This window comes from Phaseolus vulgaris, chromosome 8, assembly GCF_000499845.2.
Source record: "Phaseolus vulgaris cultivar G19833 chromosome 8, P. vulgaris v2.0, whole genome shotgun sequence".
Taxonomy (NCBI): Eukaryota; Viridiplantae; Streptophyta; class Magnoliopsida; order Fabales; family Fabaceae; genus Phaseolus; species Phaseolus vulgaris.
The window spans coordinates 13348796-13364729 of record NC_023752.2 but is presented as its reverse complement, the minus strand read 5'-3'; the positions used below and the strand labels follow the sequence as shown (position 1 = coordinate 13364729).

General features: G+C 30.3%; 1 protein-coding gene across 1 annotated transcript; it reads right to left on the bottom strand.

The window, feature by feature from the left end:
- Positions 1-3017: 3017 nt before the first annotated feature.
- LOC137825755 (protein NRT1/ PTR FAMILY 5.6-like) lies at positions 3018-10048 on the bottom strand. Its single transcript, XM_068631518.1, has 4 exons — positions 9772-10048; positions 5079-5296; positions 4411-4958; positions 3018-4025 (listed from the first exon to the last, which is right to left on the bottom strand). Exons 1-4 carry the CDS (start codon positions 9908-9910, stop codon positions 3152-3154), a joined length of 1779 nt encoding a protein of 592 aa, XP_068487619.1. The 5' UTR covers positions 9911-10048; the 3' UTR covers positions 3018-3151.
- Between the last annotated feature and the right edge of the window lie 5886 nt (positions 10049-15934).

The following is a 15934-nucleotide window of genomic DNA, read 5'->3' as shown; positions in this document are numbered from 1 at the left end:
CAACCACAAGAATAATACAACAATTATATTCTTATGGTTATTTTTAACATCCGAAACATGAAGTGTTATATTTATACTTTCGATCTCTCAGCATTAGGAAATTTTAATGAAGTTCATTAAACTATTTTCTTATTTATTTATGAATAAAACATTATTTTAATTTGAAAACAATTCTTATAAACAATTTATAGATATGTCTTTTTCCATTTGAGACCGTCATCGAAATATATATTTAAAATTGTTATGTTGTCGTGTATAGGATCTAGGCTATGGATAGAGAATTAAATGTTAAAAAAATTCATTAGTTCTTGATATCTTGATTCAACAAGACTTAATTTTTTTAATCCGCATTAACAAAGGTAAGTCCTCGCACATGTATTATTTTTTTCCCAATCAAGTACATGTTTTCTATTTTCCTATTTTTATTTTTAATTTTTGTGAATATGCATTTGAATCAGTTGATTGTTATTGATGAGTACAACAAGTATGGAATATTCTACAAAACAAAAGTTTATCATGATTAATTATAGTTATTTGTTAAGAAAATTAATTTATGTAACACGAGATAGTTCCAATTTAATGCTCTTTTTTTTAATTGAGTTTTCTGAACCTTTTCTTTTTATGTGATTTACATTTTCAGGTTAGATACAAAACAAACACTTTTGTATGAAACTTTTATACATCTGGCTGAATCAAGCAAAGATGTGCACATTTTTTTTTTAACCAAAACTTCTTGGTAAATTCTCTCTGCACCTCCATATATTATCTCTGTACATCCATATTTTTTTTTTTAAATTTCAACCATACCCTTTTAAGATAACATATTCTTATCCATTAAGACATCTTTATCAATGTGGGAATAAAAGTTTGATACTCCTTCCTACCTCCATTGAGAACAGGGAAAAAATCTATCCTCCTCTTATTTTTTTTTGGTATAATTTTATATTATTTATGAACAAAATTTTGGACCAAATAATACACATATTTAATTATGATGATGTTATTTATTTTTGAGATATCTCATAATGTTAATACTTTCTTCCGTGATAACTAACATTAACGTGTATTGAATTTTAACTTTTACTTAATTGATAATGTTACTTAAATTAATTTTGATCTGACCACTCCCAAATGCACGCCCTCCTTGTCCCTACTTGGTTTTGATTCACATGCATCCATTTTTGTTGTATAATATTGAAAATTATATCATTGCTAGGTGTAAAAATGCAGTTATACTGACAAAACAAACATTAATGTTTAAATTCATATTAAACAACCCAGAAAAAAACTAGTGAGGTGCAAAAATGGAGTATAAAACTAAAACAAGAATTATCTTCATACTGGCGAACGTCGAATACAACGAATCTTTTTGTCAACTCTCTCACACACGCTCAAATGATGAAACTGTAATCTCAAACGCTCTGATTGAAGAAAAATGAGAGTGTTGCTGCTGGAAGGGAGGTATGTGGCTAGAATGGAGGTATGTGTAGATGCCGGAGTGCAAAAAGTTTAATTTTGCTTTCCCATCTAGCTACTCTAGGTTGGGGAGTAGGTCCTCTAAGGTTATCTAAAAATATAAGGTTATGATTTGTTTAGGGTTATTTAAAAAAATTTAAAAATTAAAGCTAATTTTTTCACAATTAATATGGAAGTTCAGGGAGAAGGTATGGAGGTGGAGGAAGAATTTGCCGACATTGGACTTTGAACCCAAATATGTTAGGATTAGTTATTATTTTATTTGTAATAGATTGATTTATTGGTTTTGGAGGAGACATTAGTTAACTATGTTATTCGAAATCTATTTTGATTAGTTTTTCAAATTACAGCAATTTAATTGTATAAACTTTATTTACTTTGATCTGTTTCTTTCTTCAATTTAGGCCTTGATTAAAAAGCATAAAGAAACCCAATGTGGTGAATGCAGTGTTTTTTTTTATTGGATGGGTGATATAAATAGCAACTAAGGAGAGTGGAAATAGCAATTTCCAATTTCAAGTTATCATTGCTGGTCCAACTCAAAAAATGTGTTAGACTAGTGATAGGTTACCCTAAGTAGCCCAAATTAGAAGCTCTGCCTACGACTTCAGCTCAATTCATTGATGTTAAAAGTTTCACTTTCCGTTAAGTTTAACTTGGATTGGAAAGAGATAGAAGATTCTTACTGAAAATCAAGATGCCATTCCTATTTCTCATAGTCTTTTCTTTAATGAGAAAACTAACCATTTGAATATTGTTTTCCCTTTTTTTTAGTGCAATGAGATAAGTTCAATAAAATATACTCAAATAAATTTTAATATTATTTTAGAAAATAATGAACTTAAACTTTAATTCAATCTCACAAACTAAACTTTTTTTTATAGCCTATAAATAAACTCAATTTCTACTTTGATCTTTCTTCCACTCCTACATTATCATTAACTCATTCGTATTAACTTTCGAGTCCTAGTAACATTAACAATATCAAGAGACACCATGGATTAAGTTAAGTTAACTTTCTCATATTTAAATGAGATAGATTTAATAGAATTTGATAAGATAGACTCTCATAAATTTTAATATTACTTTAAAAAATTAACTCAAAGTTTAATTTAAATTCATAAAACTAACTTTGTAAAGCAAAGTTTACACCCATTTATATTATAATGTTATAATAAGCAAGGCTAATAAATATGTTTAGAATTACTTATAGAAACTATTAACATGAGCTTCTTATATTAGGGAGTAGTTATATTGTTGTTATCTAGTCATGACTTAATTAATTTTTGGATAATGTTGTGAGTGTATAGTGCCTCTTTAACTTCAAATGGTTTAGTTTAAATTAACCAAGGCTAAGATGGTTGCTAAGTGAAACCATGTTGAACCTTGTAATGACATTGTGCTGCTAACTGGCATGGCTTGTTATAAAAGTAAGATAAGATGTAGGACTTACTCTTTGAGAGAGTATGCAAAAGTGCATAGTTCATGAAGTTATATCAGCATTGACAGGATCTTGAGATTAACTAACCCAAACCAAACCATATGAAAGGATGGAAGAATAATATAGAACAGTAAGCAACACAAATACAAGCAACATAAATATAAGCTGCCAAGAGATGTGATAATATATTTGTTCTACATTACAACATTCTTAGTAATTAAAATTAAAATGACCCTAAACCTTGGTTTCCACACTCTCATAATCACTTTTGTCTTCATAGCAATCAGCCACAACTACCTTCTGCACCCTTTTGTAGGAATATCGACTGGCAACAAACGCAAACAAGAATAAATTCAGTGTGCTCATGGCTGCCAATAGCCAATAGAATTTGTCCAATCGACTACTATTCAAATCCTTGCCAAACCAACTCTCCCCACTCTTCTTTGTCAAGTGGTCAACTATTGTTATAAGCATGCTACTCAGGAAACTTGCTGCCCCAATTACACTAAGGTAAAATGCTATGCCTAGGCTTCTCATTGAGTCAGGAACCTGATCATAAAAGTACTCTTGCAAGCCCACAAGAGTAAAACCATCCCCAAAACCAATGATGAGAAACTGTGGTGCCAACCAGAAGATACTCATTGTCAATGAACCCTTCAAGGGATCCCTCTCAACAGCTTCAAGCCTCTTTCTTTCCACCAAAGCTGCAACTATCATTGTAGCAATAGAGAAGAGCATTCCAAAACCAATCCTCTGAAGAATGTTGATTCCTCTCTCATTCTGTGTTACCCTTCGTAACACAGGCACAAGAATCTTGTCATATATGGCCACAGAAACTACCATTCCCAAGGCAGAAACTGTGAAGATTGAAGCTGGAGGAATCTCAAAGCCATTACCTATATTTCTGTTCAGTGTGGTACCTTGTTTGACGAAGAATGTAGCAGTTTGTGCCACACATATGCCGAATGGTATGGTAGATACCCAAATGGGAATCATGTTGATAATAAGCTTCATTTCTTCGACCTTTGTTACAGTTGCTAGATTCCAAGGACTCTGCTTCTCTCCTAAACTTCCCTCATTGACTAGAATCGCTGCCTTGTCAAGAAATCTGAAATCAAATTATAACCATAACGAATTACGTGTTAACGTGTACTTAATTAGCATACAAGATAAAATGGGATAAAACATAACACATCAGGTCTGTTCTATGTTTACGGAGTAAATCATAGAATTTATTAAGAACATTGTCATAGTATAAAATTTGTTTACACTATCATTCAATTATAGATTGTTATGTATAGTATGATGGTTGATTTTATAGTTCCTAATCAGTTGACAATGTAAATATGTTTAAACTGACTGTGTATCAAAATTAATCTCTAAATCATAGTTATATTTTGTTTGTTTGCTTTCAGAGAACAGAGCAAAATTAAAGTTATATTTTGTTTGTTTGGTTTCCAAATACTAGTATACTACCAAGTCACGATACTTACTTGAGTTTGTTAGTGTGACACAGAAATCTTTTATTGTTGCTAAGAGACTTGGGAACCTCGTAGAATTGAGCAGGATCAGAAGGGTATGGAAGCTTTCTTTTGGAAAAGGAAGCAACAAGAACCTGCAACATTGGAGTCAAGGGACTCCCAGTGGGTACCCTATAACGATAAAATGGCCTTCCTAATATGAAGACGATGAGTGAAAAAACCATGATCACTGTGAAGATAATATCAGCAGCTCCCCAGTTTATGTTGTCTTGTATGTAAACAATGAGGGTCACTCCCAGAACAAGTCCAGTGCATAGTGCACAATTCCACCAATTGAAAAAGGACATTTTTTGCCTCCTTTCTTCATCATGATCCTCATCAAATTGGTCAGCTCCAAAGCTCTCCAAGGAGGGTTTGTGCCCTCCAGTTCCAAAAGATATTAAGTAAATGGCCAGGAAGAAAACCACTTCATGAATTCTCCTTGGTTTAGTGCATAAGCCTGTGTCGTCACATGGCTTTAAGCTTGGCAGGAACCAAGACAAAGTAAGGAGAATCAAACCCTGTATTTCATTATAAGTTTCTACAGTTAGAACATATACAGAAAATGGCCAAATAATAATAATAATAATAATAATATAGTGTGTAATAGTAAGTTGTAATTGAATATTGTATGAGCTTACCATGAGATAGACAATGCTTGATGCCAGAACAGTGGTGTAACGGCCCATGTATGAATCAGCAATGAATCCACCAAACAGTGGCATCAAAGTTGTGACACCAGACCAGTAGTTCACATTTCTTGCTGCTGTTTTGAGTTCTTGATGCATAACCTTTGTGAGGTAAAGGACCAAACTAGTGGCTATTCCAAAGAAGCTCAACCTCTCGCTGGTCTCAATTGCTGAAAACAAGGGTCCAATCAAAATCATATGGTAGGTTAATGGCACTTGATGAACATAAACAACTTGTTTCAAAATCGTGAGCTCCGATCATAATCGTTTTTATTAACACATGCTACTATTTATGTTGCAGGTACCATTGGAAAGATCTAGAGGAATTTGGTAACAGATTAATTTTGGAAAGTAATTAGTACATTTCTTTCATAAGTCTTTCGTGATAAATCAAAGACAAAACTCGTATAAAATTTCACGTAATAGTAAGGAATTTGAATAGCTCATATAAAATCTTAGATTCTAATCTCATGATCACTATTCAACCTAAAAGAAACACGAACCTCATCTTTCCTATGAATTCCCCTTTAACTAAGAGATCCGTGGGTAACACAATTCCATCTAAACAAGAAAAGGAAAAGTGAATCTATTGTGTACATGGTAAATACGGGCCAAAAGTTTACTTTTTTGGATAAATTAAATGGAAGAATAAATTTGTCAGCTTCTTGTAATTTAATATCGTAAGTTCAATCAGTAACATTACATGATTTTAATTACATGATTGATGCTTATGTGTATGGAAGATATTATTCAAAAGATCACAAAGTGGATCAATCAACTCTTTGATAGAGAACAAACTACTTAAGCCACTAATGCCTACTATCTTGTACTTGGAAAACGTCAATTGGACACGAAAGCAGACAGGTACTCTTCGATTCTTTGCATTTTGGCAGGCAAAGAGAATCATGGGTTTCGTCAAACTCTTAGGAAAATTCAAGAGGAAAATAAAACTTCACTAGTGGTAATATTTTTTAATATGATTTGGACTTGGAGGGCCCACTGCACATTTGCTTGCTATAATATTATGGAAATTAGTGTCAGATGGTCTTCTGAATATGACAAAATGAAGAAATCATATTAAGTGATGCTGAAATGTCCATGATTTTATGGCCACAATTGCAATACAACAACTATATTTTTTCATAGTTTTATAGTATATATGTTAAGGATTACGACCAACGCACATCAAACTTAGAGACCGGAGGAGGTTTAGATATGCCTTAGTCCATTTGGAGTTGTCAGAATGAGTGTTTTTCATAATAAGAAAAATAGAAGCAAATCTATATTCTCCAAGGTAGCAATTGGTGGAACCCGCCAAAAAACAATTTGGATATACTATTGTTCTTACTAATATAAAGCATCCTTTAATGTTATTAATTACTAATAAATGGCTAAGTAGGTAAAAGAAATGCTAATTAAAGCTTTGGATAATGAAGCTGTCTGAGTTACTATAAAGGAGAGGTTTATTGGTTGATTGGTTCCAATCTATCATATGTTTCCTCCAGATTCGGATGGTGTACTATGTGACCACTGAGAATTTAGGGAGATTTTAAATTGCAAGACCCTATTTAGTGTAACTCATGTTCAGAGTATATCTAGAAAACTTCTATTTTTAAACTGCACTGCACATGTTTGTGTGGAGAAATGAAATTAGTTTTTTAAATGATTTCTAGTGTGAAATTCGAGCATGTTTTGAAGAAAAAAAGTTAACAACGAATATTAAAAATGAAAACATAAAGTAATATTGAGTACTTGATTTACAATGCTGTGAAACCTGATATGGAGTCTGAACTATGTTGAGTAAATGAAAGAGGTGTGTTCTAGAAGTAAGTATGAGTGGCACAATGTACTGCATGTGGAATTTGAAAACTAGTGGAAGGTGACGGTTCTGAATAGTTTGCTTATTCTCAAGTGAAATCCTGAAAATATGATTTGTTTGTGGTATAGGATATAAGGTCGGCCACGCCATACACTATGTAAGTTCATGCTCATGCAATGGTCCATGTACAATAATCACGTATATTTTCAACCTTTAAATACCATTGACAATTGATTTGAATCAGGGTCAGCATCTGATAAAGAAGAACCACTACTAAATAGCAACATTCTTAGTGATAGAAACCATTAGGGTTTATGTGGTTGATATCGTTTATGGTCATAATTTAATGGTGTTTTGGATAATATATATATCTATCAGTGGATAGTGGCATGTGGGACTGGGAATCCACCGATTTTCATGGTCGTACTGTTTTTGACCTAACTATAGTGTGGAGTACAACAAGGGAAAATTGACCATAACAGTTAACCTTTTTTGCTGCTTCTCTTTTTTGGTTATGGCCAATAATTTTACGACTGAAGATTTTGATTTAAGTGATATCACAGAATCATTATGCAAATGGTTTGGTTTTTAAACTGGGTCTCTTAATATGTATTTGTTTTACTAAATTCATCTCCTTAATTACTAAGTAAATGAAGAATTTAAGCCTATAAGTGTTTGCTATTTCAAATATATGCGGCTTTGAGAAACTTATCCACGATCTAGTCTTCTGATATGGAGTTGGATTTGATTTGACTCTTCTGATGGAATAAATGCTTCAGAAACTCTCTGATGCATTCTATTTTTATCAATCAGAAGAAAAGTTATCCTCCTAGAATTTAGATAATTATGCATCTTATAAGTTGGATGAGACATTTCTTCTTTATGAGATTATTTGCTCCTTGGCAGGGAATCTATTTTGTGATGATGATACACATGCATGTGGGCGATTAGTGTTTCACATGTTTGGAATATTCTCATGAAAATTATGCAAAGAGATGAGACTCAACACTCTTTAGTACATATCTATTTGGATACAAATAATGAGGAAAAACAGAAACAAACTCAACACATGAATCTTTTCCAATTTACTATTATTTTTGGATGTGTAGTCTCCAAGTGACTTACAACTTTTTTATAAACATTTTTTAATAATAATTGTAATAAGTTTCGAAGAAACACTTATTATTTATAGGGTTTTTTAATTTACTTTAAAAAATTGTCACAGTTTAAAATTTTATCAATGAATATTTAATTAAATATACAGAACCTCCACCAGCAACTTTATGTAAATTCTTCATTCAGATAAACTTCTTACATAATTTTTGTGCGTGTATGAAATAGAGTATTCTAAGGTGTTCTCCAAATCTGTGAGTTTTAAATTCGTACCAACGTCAACCAGACAAGTCATGAAAGGAGATGATCGTTTGACATTATCATTTTTTTATACTTCCATTTAACAATTAAAAATATTGTTATTTTATTTTATAATTTTGTTTATCTTATTTTTATTTATTAAATATAATATTTTATTATTAAAAATTATAAAGTGGAAGTAAGATAAAAACTGAATGTGAAATGATAATTTTTCATTTATATACAAACTTACAAGAGTTATTTTGACTATTGAGAATGAGGAGAAAGTTAAAAAAATAAAATAAATTATTGAAAAACTCCAAAATTGAGATGTTTTTATCCTTGTAACCTTTTTATCTGTTTCGAATTTTGCGAAGAAATTATTTTTCTATAAAAATTAATTATATACATATTGATTCTATATAAAAAAATATGTTTTAATATAAATATATATAATGTTTAAAATTTATTTATTAATTATTAATATAAAATGAATAACTAAAACAAATATAATTTTAATTTTTATTATTAATATGTATTTTTATTATTATTTAATATTGATTTTTAATTTAAAATTGATTTAAATTCTAATTTATATTTCTAAATTTTTTATAATTTTTAAAATTTATTATATCTATCCAATTACTTGCAACCTTTCTTTTCATTTTTTTTTTCTTTTCTCTTAATTCAAACCATATCACATTCCAATGTCTTTTCTCTCTTTATTATTCTCTCAAGTTGTTTCATGACAAATTAATAGTAAATAGTATTCACATTTAACCGAGCAGAAAACGTGCGTGTTAAGCGAATGAAAAATAATACTTTAACACTAATCAATTCACAGCTATATTATAATAATATAATAACATAAATAGATTATTCATAAGTTAAATCAAATTATTATGTTAAATACAATTGTTAATATATCATTATTTTTTATTAATAGAGATGAGTTTCGTTAATTTATTAACTTGCTTAATATTATTAGTGATATTTTTTCAATCAAGTTAGATTTGGCCCCAAGTATAAGTTCTCTTGATTTTTTTTTCATGAATATTGGTTTTGTTCTCTCTTGTATTTCCGGCATGATTTTCTCAATTGTTTATACACTCATAACCTATTGTAAATGATAGATGAACTTAAAGTAACAACTTATTGTAAATGTCTTTGTTCTAAGTAGCTAATCAAAACAATAAATTACCAGAGTTTTTATATTTTTGTGAAACTTGTTCCACAAAAATTTCTAAGAAACGAATCTCCTGCAATTTTTTCTGTGCATTTCATAAAGATTCGGGGAATATTCAGAGTCTGATAGAATAAGAAAATTAAGAATAATAAATGATAAAAGTAAGTAGATGCATAAGGAGGTTGAAGTAAAAGGTGGATAAAGAAAAACAGAAGAAAATGAAGTGTGGAAAGTGCAATAGGAAGCATTGAATGCAATAATTTGGCAGTAATTAATGAAGTTGTTACCAATAATGAAGAGAGCAGCTTTCCAAGAACCAGTGGAAGTTCGGAGTGGAAGCTGGCCTCTGTGGTCCACTGAAGAGTCATGAACCCATTTCATCTCCTCACTCTCTTCACCTTTCACTTCAACATTAACCTTCTTCATCTTCCACACTTTGATACCGCAATTCTATTACACCCACCAACCTTTACCTCACCACCTCTTTTTATAGAGGAGGATCTCCTTTTTTTCCCTTTTTCTTTCTTTTCTCTTCTTCACATAATAAACATATCTTTTATATACACTTAATTATTGCTTTTTTCATACTAATAATTGTTTGCACTACAATATATTCTCCTTTTTGCCCTTCTCATTTTTTCCTTCACAAAAAAGCTTTTTCTTAATACCTCTCACGTCATTTCAAAATATTGATACCTTTTAATTTATTCTGAAAATGCCTCTATTTTGAAGCTTAAAGTATGATACCAAACAAAACACATATATACCATTTTCACCATCCATAGAACCCGTACATTTTGGATACATATACCTGTATTTGATTAAATCTTTGTTCAATAAAATAATGTTTATTCTCGTAGAAATTATGTTATCAACCATGATTTCATGAGTTTAATGGTTATTTATTATCCATTAATTATAGTTGGATATTGTTGTTGGCTTTTTTGTAAATGATTACTGCAAAAAATCAAAATTTTGTAATTCGATCGTAAAAGTGCTGATAAAAAAAATCGATCATAAAGTAAAATTACTTTATATTTTTAGTGCATGTTGTTTTTAATTTAATAAGTTAAATTCGTGAAAATAGTTTATGGTTTTTCTCTGTGTTCCTTTCAACTAACCTATAACGGTAAATTTCAAAATAAAATTTACAACATAAAATTTAAAAAAAAAATCAATTTAACTTGATTAATCCAAATTGAATTAACATGCAATGTGGTTTGTGGTAGGTCAAATTTCTTGGCAAAATACAGAAGTCATTACAATAATGGGTGAAGGACTGAAAAATGATAGATCTTTAAAATATGGTAACATCATTGTAGTAAGGAACGATGTTGGTATGCCATTATCTTTCATAGACCCACACTTCAATGCATTTGAATGTATAGTGCTTCTAAAATACATCTCAATCTTTCATTAAAAAAATCATAGAAAAATTACTTCTCAATTGGCCACAACAATTCAACAATGTATTTGTTAGGCCTCGCAACATTTATATCAAGATGTAGACGTTTTACATTAGTTTTTGGTTTGGTTATATACCTACCTGGAATGCCAAATTAATTATTAATTTTAAAGGAGGAACCAAAATAAAATACTTAACAACATGTTTCAAATAATTCTAGAAATATAAAAATTAAACTATGGTAATAAAAATAGTTTATTATTAGAGAAAATGTAAAAGATGATAAATTTGAACTATAACACAAACTAATAAATTTTAAGATTAGTTATGAAGAATTTAATTAAGTGGTTATACACTAAAGAAATCTGATATTATTGTTAAATTCATGAGTAATTCAAGCTATTTTATTTTTAAATTTTTAATTATTATTTATAAATATTATTTTATGTTAATTTTTATGATTATTATTGACAATTATTATTAAAATTAGAACTAAACAGTAATAGATGAGATTCAAAGTCAAATCCATTAAAAAAATACTAGAATCTTTAAAAATTATACTATTCAAGTTTTGTTGTTATATTATGATGATTATTATTATTATATTTTTATTAATATGATTATCAATATTAATATAATTAATATTATTAAATATTCCAAAATACTATTAAATATGATTAAATACTATTAAATATTATTAAATATTATTAAATATTATTAAATACTATTAAATATTATCAAATATTATTAAAATTATCAAATATTATTAAAATTATCAAATATTATTAATATTATAAATATTATTAATATTATAAATATTATTAATATTATAAATATTATTACTATTATAAAATATTATTAATATTATAAAATATTATAAAATATTATTAATATTATAAAATATTATTAATATTATAAAATATTATTAATATTATAAAATATTATTAATATTATAAAATATTATTAATATTATAAAATATTATTAATATTATAAAATATTATTAATATTATTAAATATTATTATTATTAATTTTATAATATTAATAATATGTATATCTATTAGTTATGATTATATTATTTATGAATATTAGTTGTGATTTTATAATTATTCATATTATAATAATATTTTTAATATTAAGTATATAATTATTATGATAATAGTAGACAAGTAATAAAGATTTGTGAGTAATAGTTGGTAGCTAATAGAGATTCGTTGGTAATAGTTGGTAGGTAATAAAGATTTGTAGGTAATAAAATTCATAGGTAATAAAATTCGTAGGTAATAGTTGGTAGGTAATAGAAATCCGTAGGTAATAGAGATTCGTAGGTAATAGTTGATAAGTAATACAGATTCGTGAGTAATAATTGGTAGGTAATGCTGTACTTACCTACGGATTTAAATTTGTGGGTAATATCCGTAGATAATGTTGTTTGTAGGTAATATCTGTAGGTAATGCTGAATTTACCTACGTATTCAGATCCGTGGATAAAAATCTATCGATAACACTATATTTTTTTAGTAATTATTGATATTATTAATTATTATTATATATTATTAAAGTTATCAAAACTATTGTTGAACCTAACAAAGTAGAAGAGTCTTTAATCACTAAACCAAAATTAGTTAGTGGTCATAATATTTTATTATATTATCATTGTTATTATTATTAATATGAAACAAAAATAATAAAAATATTATTAATGTAATAATAATATTAATATTATTATAATTATTATTATTATGAATACCATTAATATATTATAATCATTGTAATTATTATTAATTTTATTAATATTAACATTAATATTACTAATATTACTAATATTATAATTATTAATATAATATTAATAATAATAATTGTAAGGATTTAGAAAATAATCTTAGAGTATAAGTGGTATAATTTAAATGACACCTGAATATTTTATTATTAAAATAAAAAAGAATTATAAATAAAAAAATTTAGTTATTCAAGTTTCATTTTAAAAGAACCAACATCTCTCTAAAAACTTCTCTTTTCTTTTTCTCCATATTCTCTCTAAGATTCTGACCTCATCGCCCATCAGTTTAATGATCGAAGTTCACCATGACTCTTGACAGTGAATACTACAAGACTGCCTGATCGAAATTTTTGATAGAGTAAATTCATTTTTGCTCTTCTCTTTGAGTCAAATTTCGAACTTGTTAGGTTTGTTTCTATCTCGGTTTTGCATGTGACTCTTTTAGCTTTAGGGTTAATCTCTGTTAGCTCTAGGTCCTAGCGATATAGTTAGATTTTTTATCAGGACTCTATGGTGCACGTTAAGTTATCCCTAAGTTTTTGACAAATTGAGAACTCTTAGTGAGCATCTGCTCAAGTTCAAGTAAGGGAAACTAGTTTAAATTCCCAATAGAACCCTAGGCTAGAAGATTTGGATGTGGGGGGTGACATGGTCACCAATCTCAAAATTTCTTACAAGATTATTTGTTTTTGAATATATTAGAATTTGATTGAAATTAGAATAATGTTATTAAGTAAGTAAATGAATTTGATTGAATTGAAATTATATTGTTTTTTATTTGAATAAGTAAATGAATGTAATTAAATAGTTTGATTAATCACTTAAAGGATAATGTTATTGAGTATTGGTTATTTTGATGTTGATTTAGGATAATTATTCAACTCTAGCAGGGAATTTGTTACTTTGGTTTAGTATATTTGATAAAATAATAATTTGAATGAAAATATAAGGTACTCTCGGGTCCATTTTCGCTCAAACGAGATGAGATTTCGTTAAATCAAAAATGGAGAAACTCTGGGTGCACGATGGTTCATTTTTTTCACTCAAGTGTAAATTTTGGGTGCACACTAGTTCATTTTCGCTCAAACGAATTTTTTTTCGCTCAAACCATTTTTGAAAAAAAAGTTAATTAGTTTTTTTTTTAAAAGCCTAGTTTATTATTGCTTATTGTTGTTAAGTGAAATTTTAGATATATTTGGAGTGTTTAAAAAGTTTAAAATATAATGTGGTGTATTGATGTGTTAAATGAAATGTGCACTAAGGTGAAAGTGTGATCAAGACATAATATTTTCAGGAAAGGAAATACCATGTTAAGATTTTATTAGGGTGTATTGATTTGTGAGTATCCTGTGAATGAGATGATCCTGACTCTACTAATATAACAGAATCATATAGATGAAATTAATTAGTTGGTGAGAGTCAAAGGAAATTCATTTAACTGAGTCTAGGTTTGAAAGAACTAATAAGAGCATATCATATATAATTCCATAACCCATTTGCATTGCTTGTTGATTGCCCTGGTTTTCGTCTATCTTGGAGTCCATCGGACCTTTCAATACTAGGATTTCATGTTTTGAAAGGAGCTAAGGAATAGTTCCAGACAAACAAGCTACACCTGCTTTGCTAACTAAAGACTTGCAAGATGGAGGTGAGCTTCTTCTTCTCAAATTTTCCAATGGACCATGATGAGAGGGATATGTGGAAGGTCTTTCAAAGGCAAGGTAGGTTAAAGGATGTCTTCATCTATAGAAGGTTAAATGTCAAAAAGCAGAGATTCGATTTTGTTAGGTTTCAGGAGGTGGGGAATGTTGATGCCCTGGAAACAAGGTTGAATCTCATCTGGTTAGGGACCTGGAAGCATTGGGTCAATAAACCAAACTACAGGAGGCACTAAGAGACTAGAAAGGTAGGGAACAAAAGTCAGAGAACAATACAACTGAAATATGAGTGTAGGTAGAGGGACCATAGACTTACGTATGCTCAGGCAGTTGGAAAAGAGAGTCAAAGGAAGATACAGGGAGCTGCGATACAGAGTGGGACTCATATCAGGGTTTAGGGGGACTGTGGTAAATGACTACAAAAATGTTTTATAGGAAGAGTGGCGAACATGGAGAAGATACAGTTAGTGAGGCTGTGCTTTCTCATGGAAGGGTATAATTTTATCAGTATGAGATACTTAGGGGTATTACACGTGTTGTTATCTGGAGAACCGGATGGAGCTCTACAGAAAGCCATTGAGGGGAACAAGGAGATGTTGGTGGACTTTTTTGACTCTGTTGTGTCGTGGGACAACAATTTTGCTGTGGAGGACATGGTGGTTTAGGTCAAATGCAGGGGAATACCATTTAGATTTTGGAACAAAAACTGCTTCGAACAAGTTGTTGCTCTCGCAGGGGCTCTAATGGAAGTCGATGCTGAAACGTTATAGCAAGAGGTGCTTGAGTTTGCAAGGCTAAAAGTGAGGGTACCAGTGGGTGGAGAGCTTCGTCTATTGAAGAACATATGGCTTAATGACGTTGAATGTTAGATTTCCTTCGAAGAGGAAGTCGTGAATACGTGTTGTTGGCACCAACATCAGAGAAGGGAGATGGAAGATGAGTTCTCGGATGTGATGTTGGAGGAGAAGCTCGGTGAGGAATTATCTGAGTCAGAGGGTTCGATTATGGTGGCCAAATGGAAGGTGGTGAGTTTGGTGGTGAAGAGGTTACGGTGAGAGGCTCAACGGAGGGGGCGTGTGTTCAAGAGAGCGGCGCGTAAACTCGGGAGGGGGCAAATTGTCAAGGTGCGGTGAGAGGTTGCCTAAAAAGGTGGAACAAGATGGAGGCATGAAGAAAAGGGGAGAAGACAATTTACATGAAGAGGGTATGTCAGAAAAGAAAAAGGGCAACGTAGATGATAGGTGTGCAATGGCTAGTGAGGAGTTTGACCTAATTGTTATTGGGCCAGTTAAGGCCTAGAGGAAGGAGGGGGTGTGAGTTTAGCATTTTCATGGGCCTGAATCCAGATGATGTGGACGATGAACAAGTCGGGGGGTGCTACAAGCAAACTTGTTTTTTGTAGCCCTATGCAGCGTCGAATACGGCGAATGGGAGCGGTAGCGAGGTACTATCGGGGAGCAGCACCCAGGTTCACAGACACAAGGAAAAGTGAGGTTTCTCTCGGTGATAGAGGTCCATGAAGATGAAGGTTCAATGACGAGGTCATGGCGAGGCTGTGCGGTCGATGGTGACATAGAGCAACGACGTGCGCCGGGACGCACTGTGCGA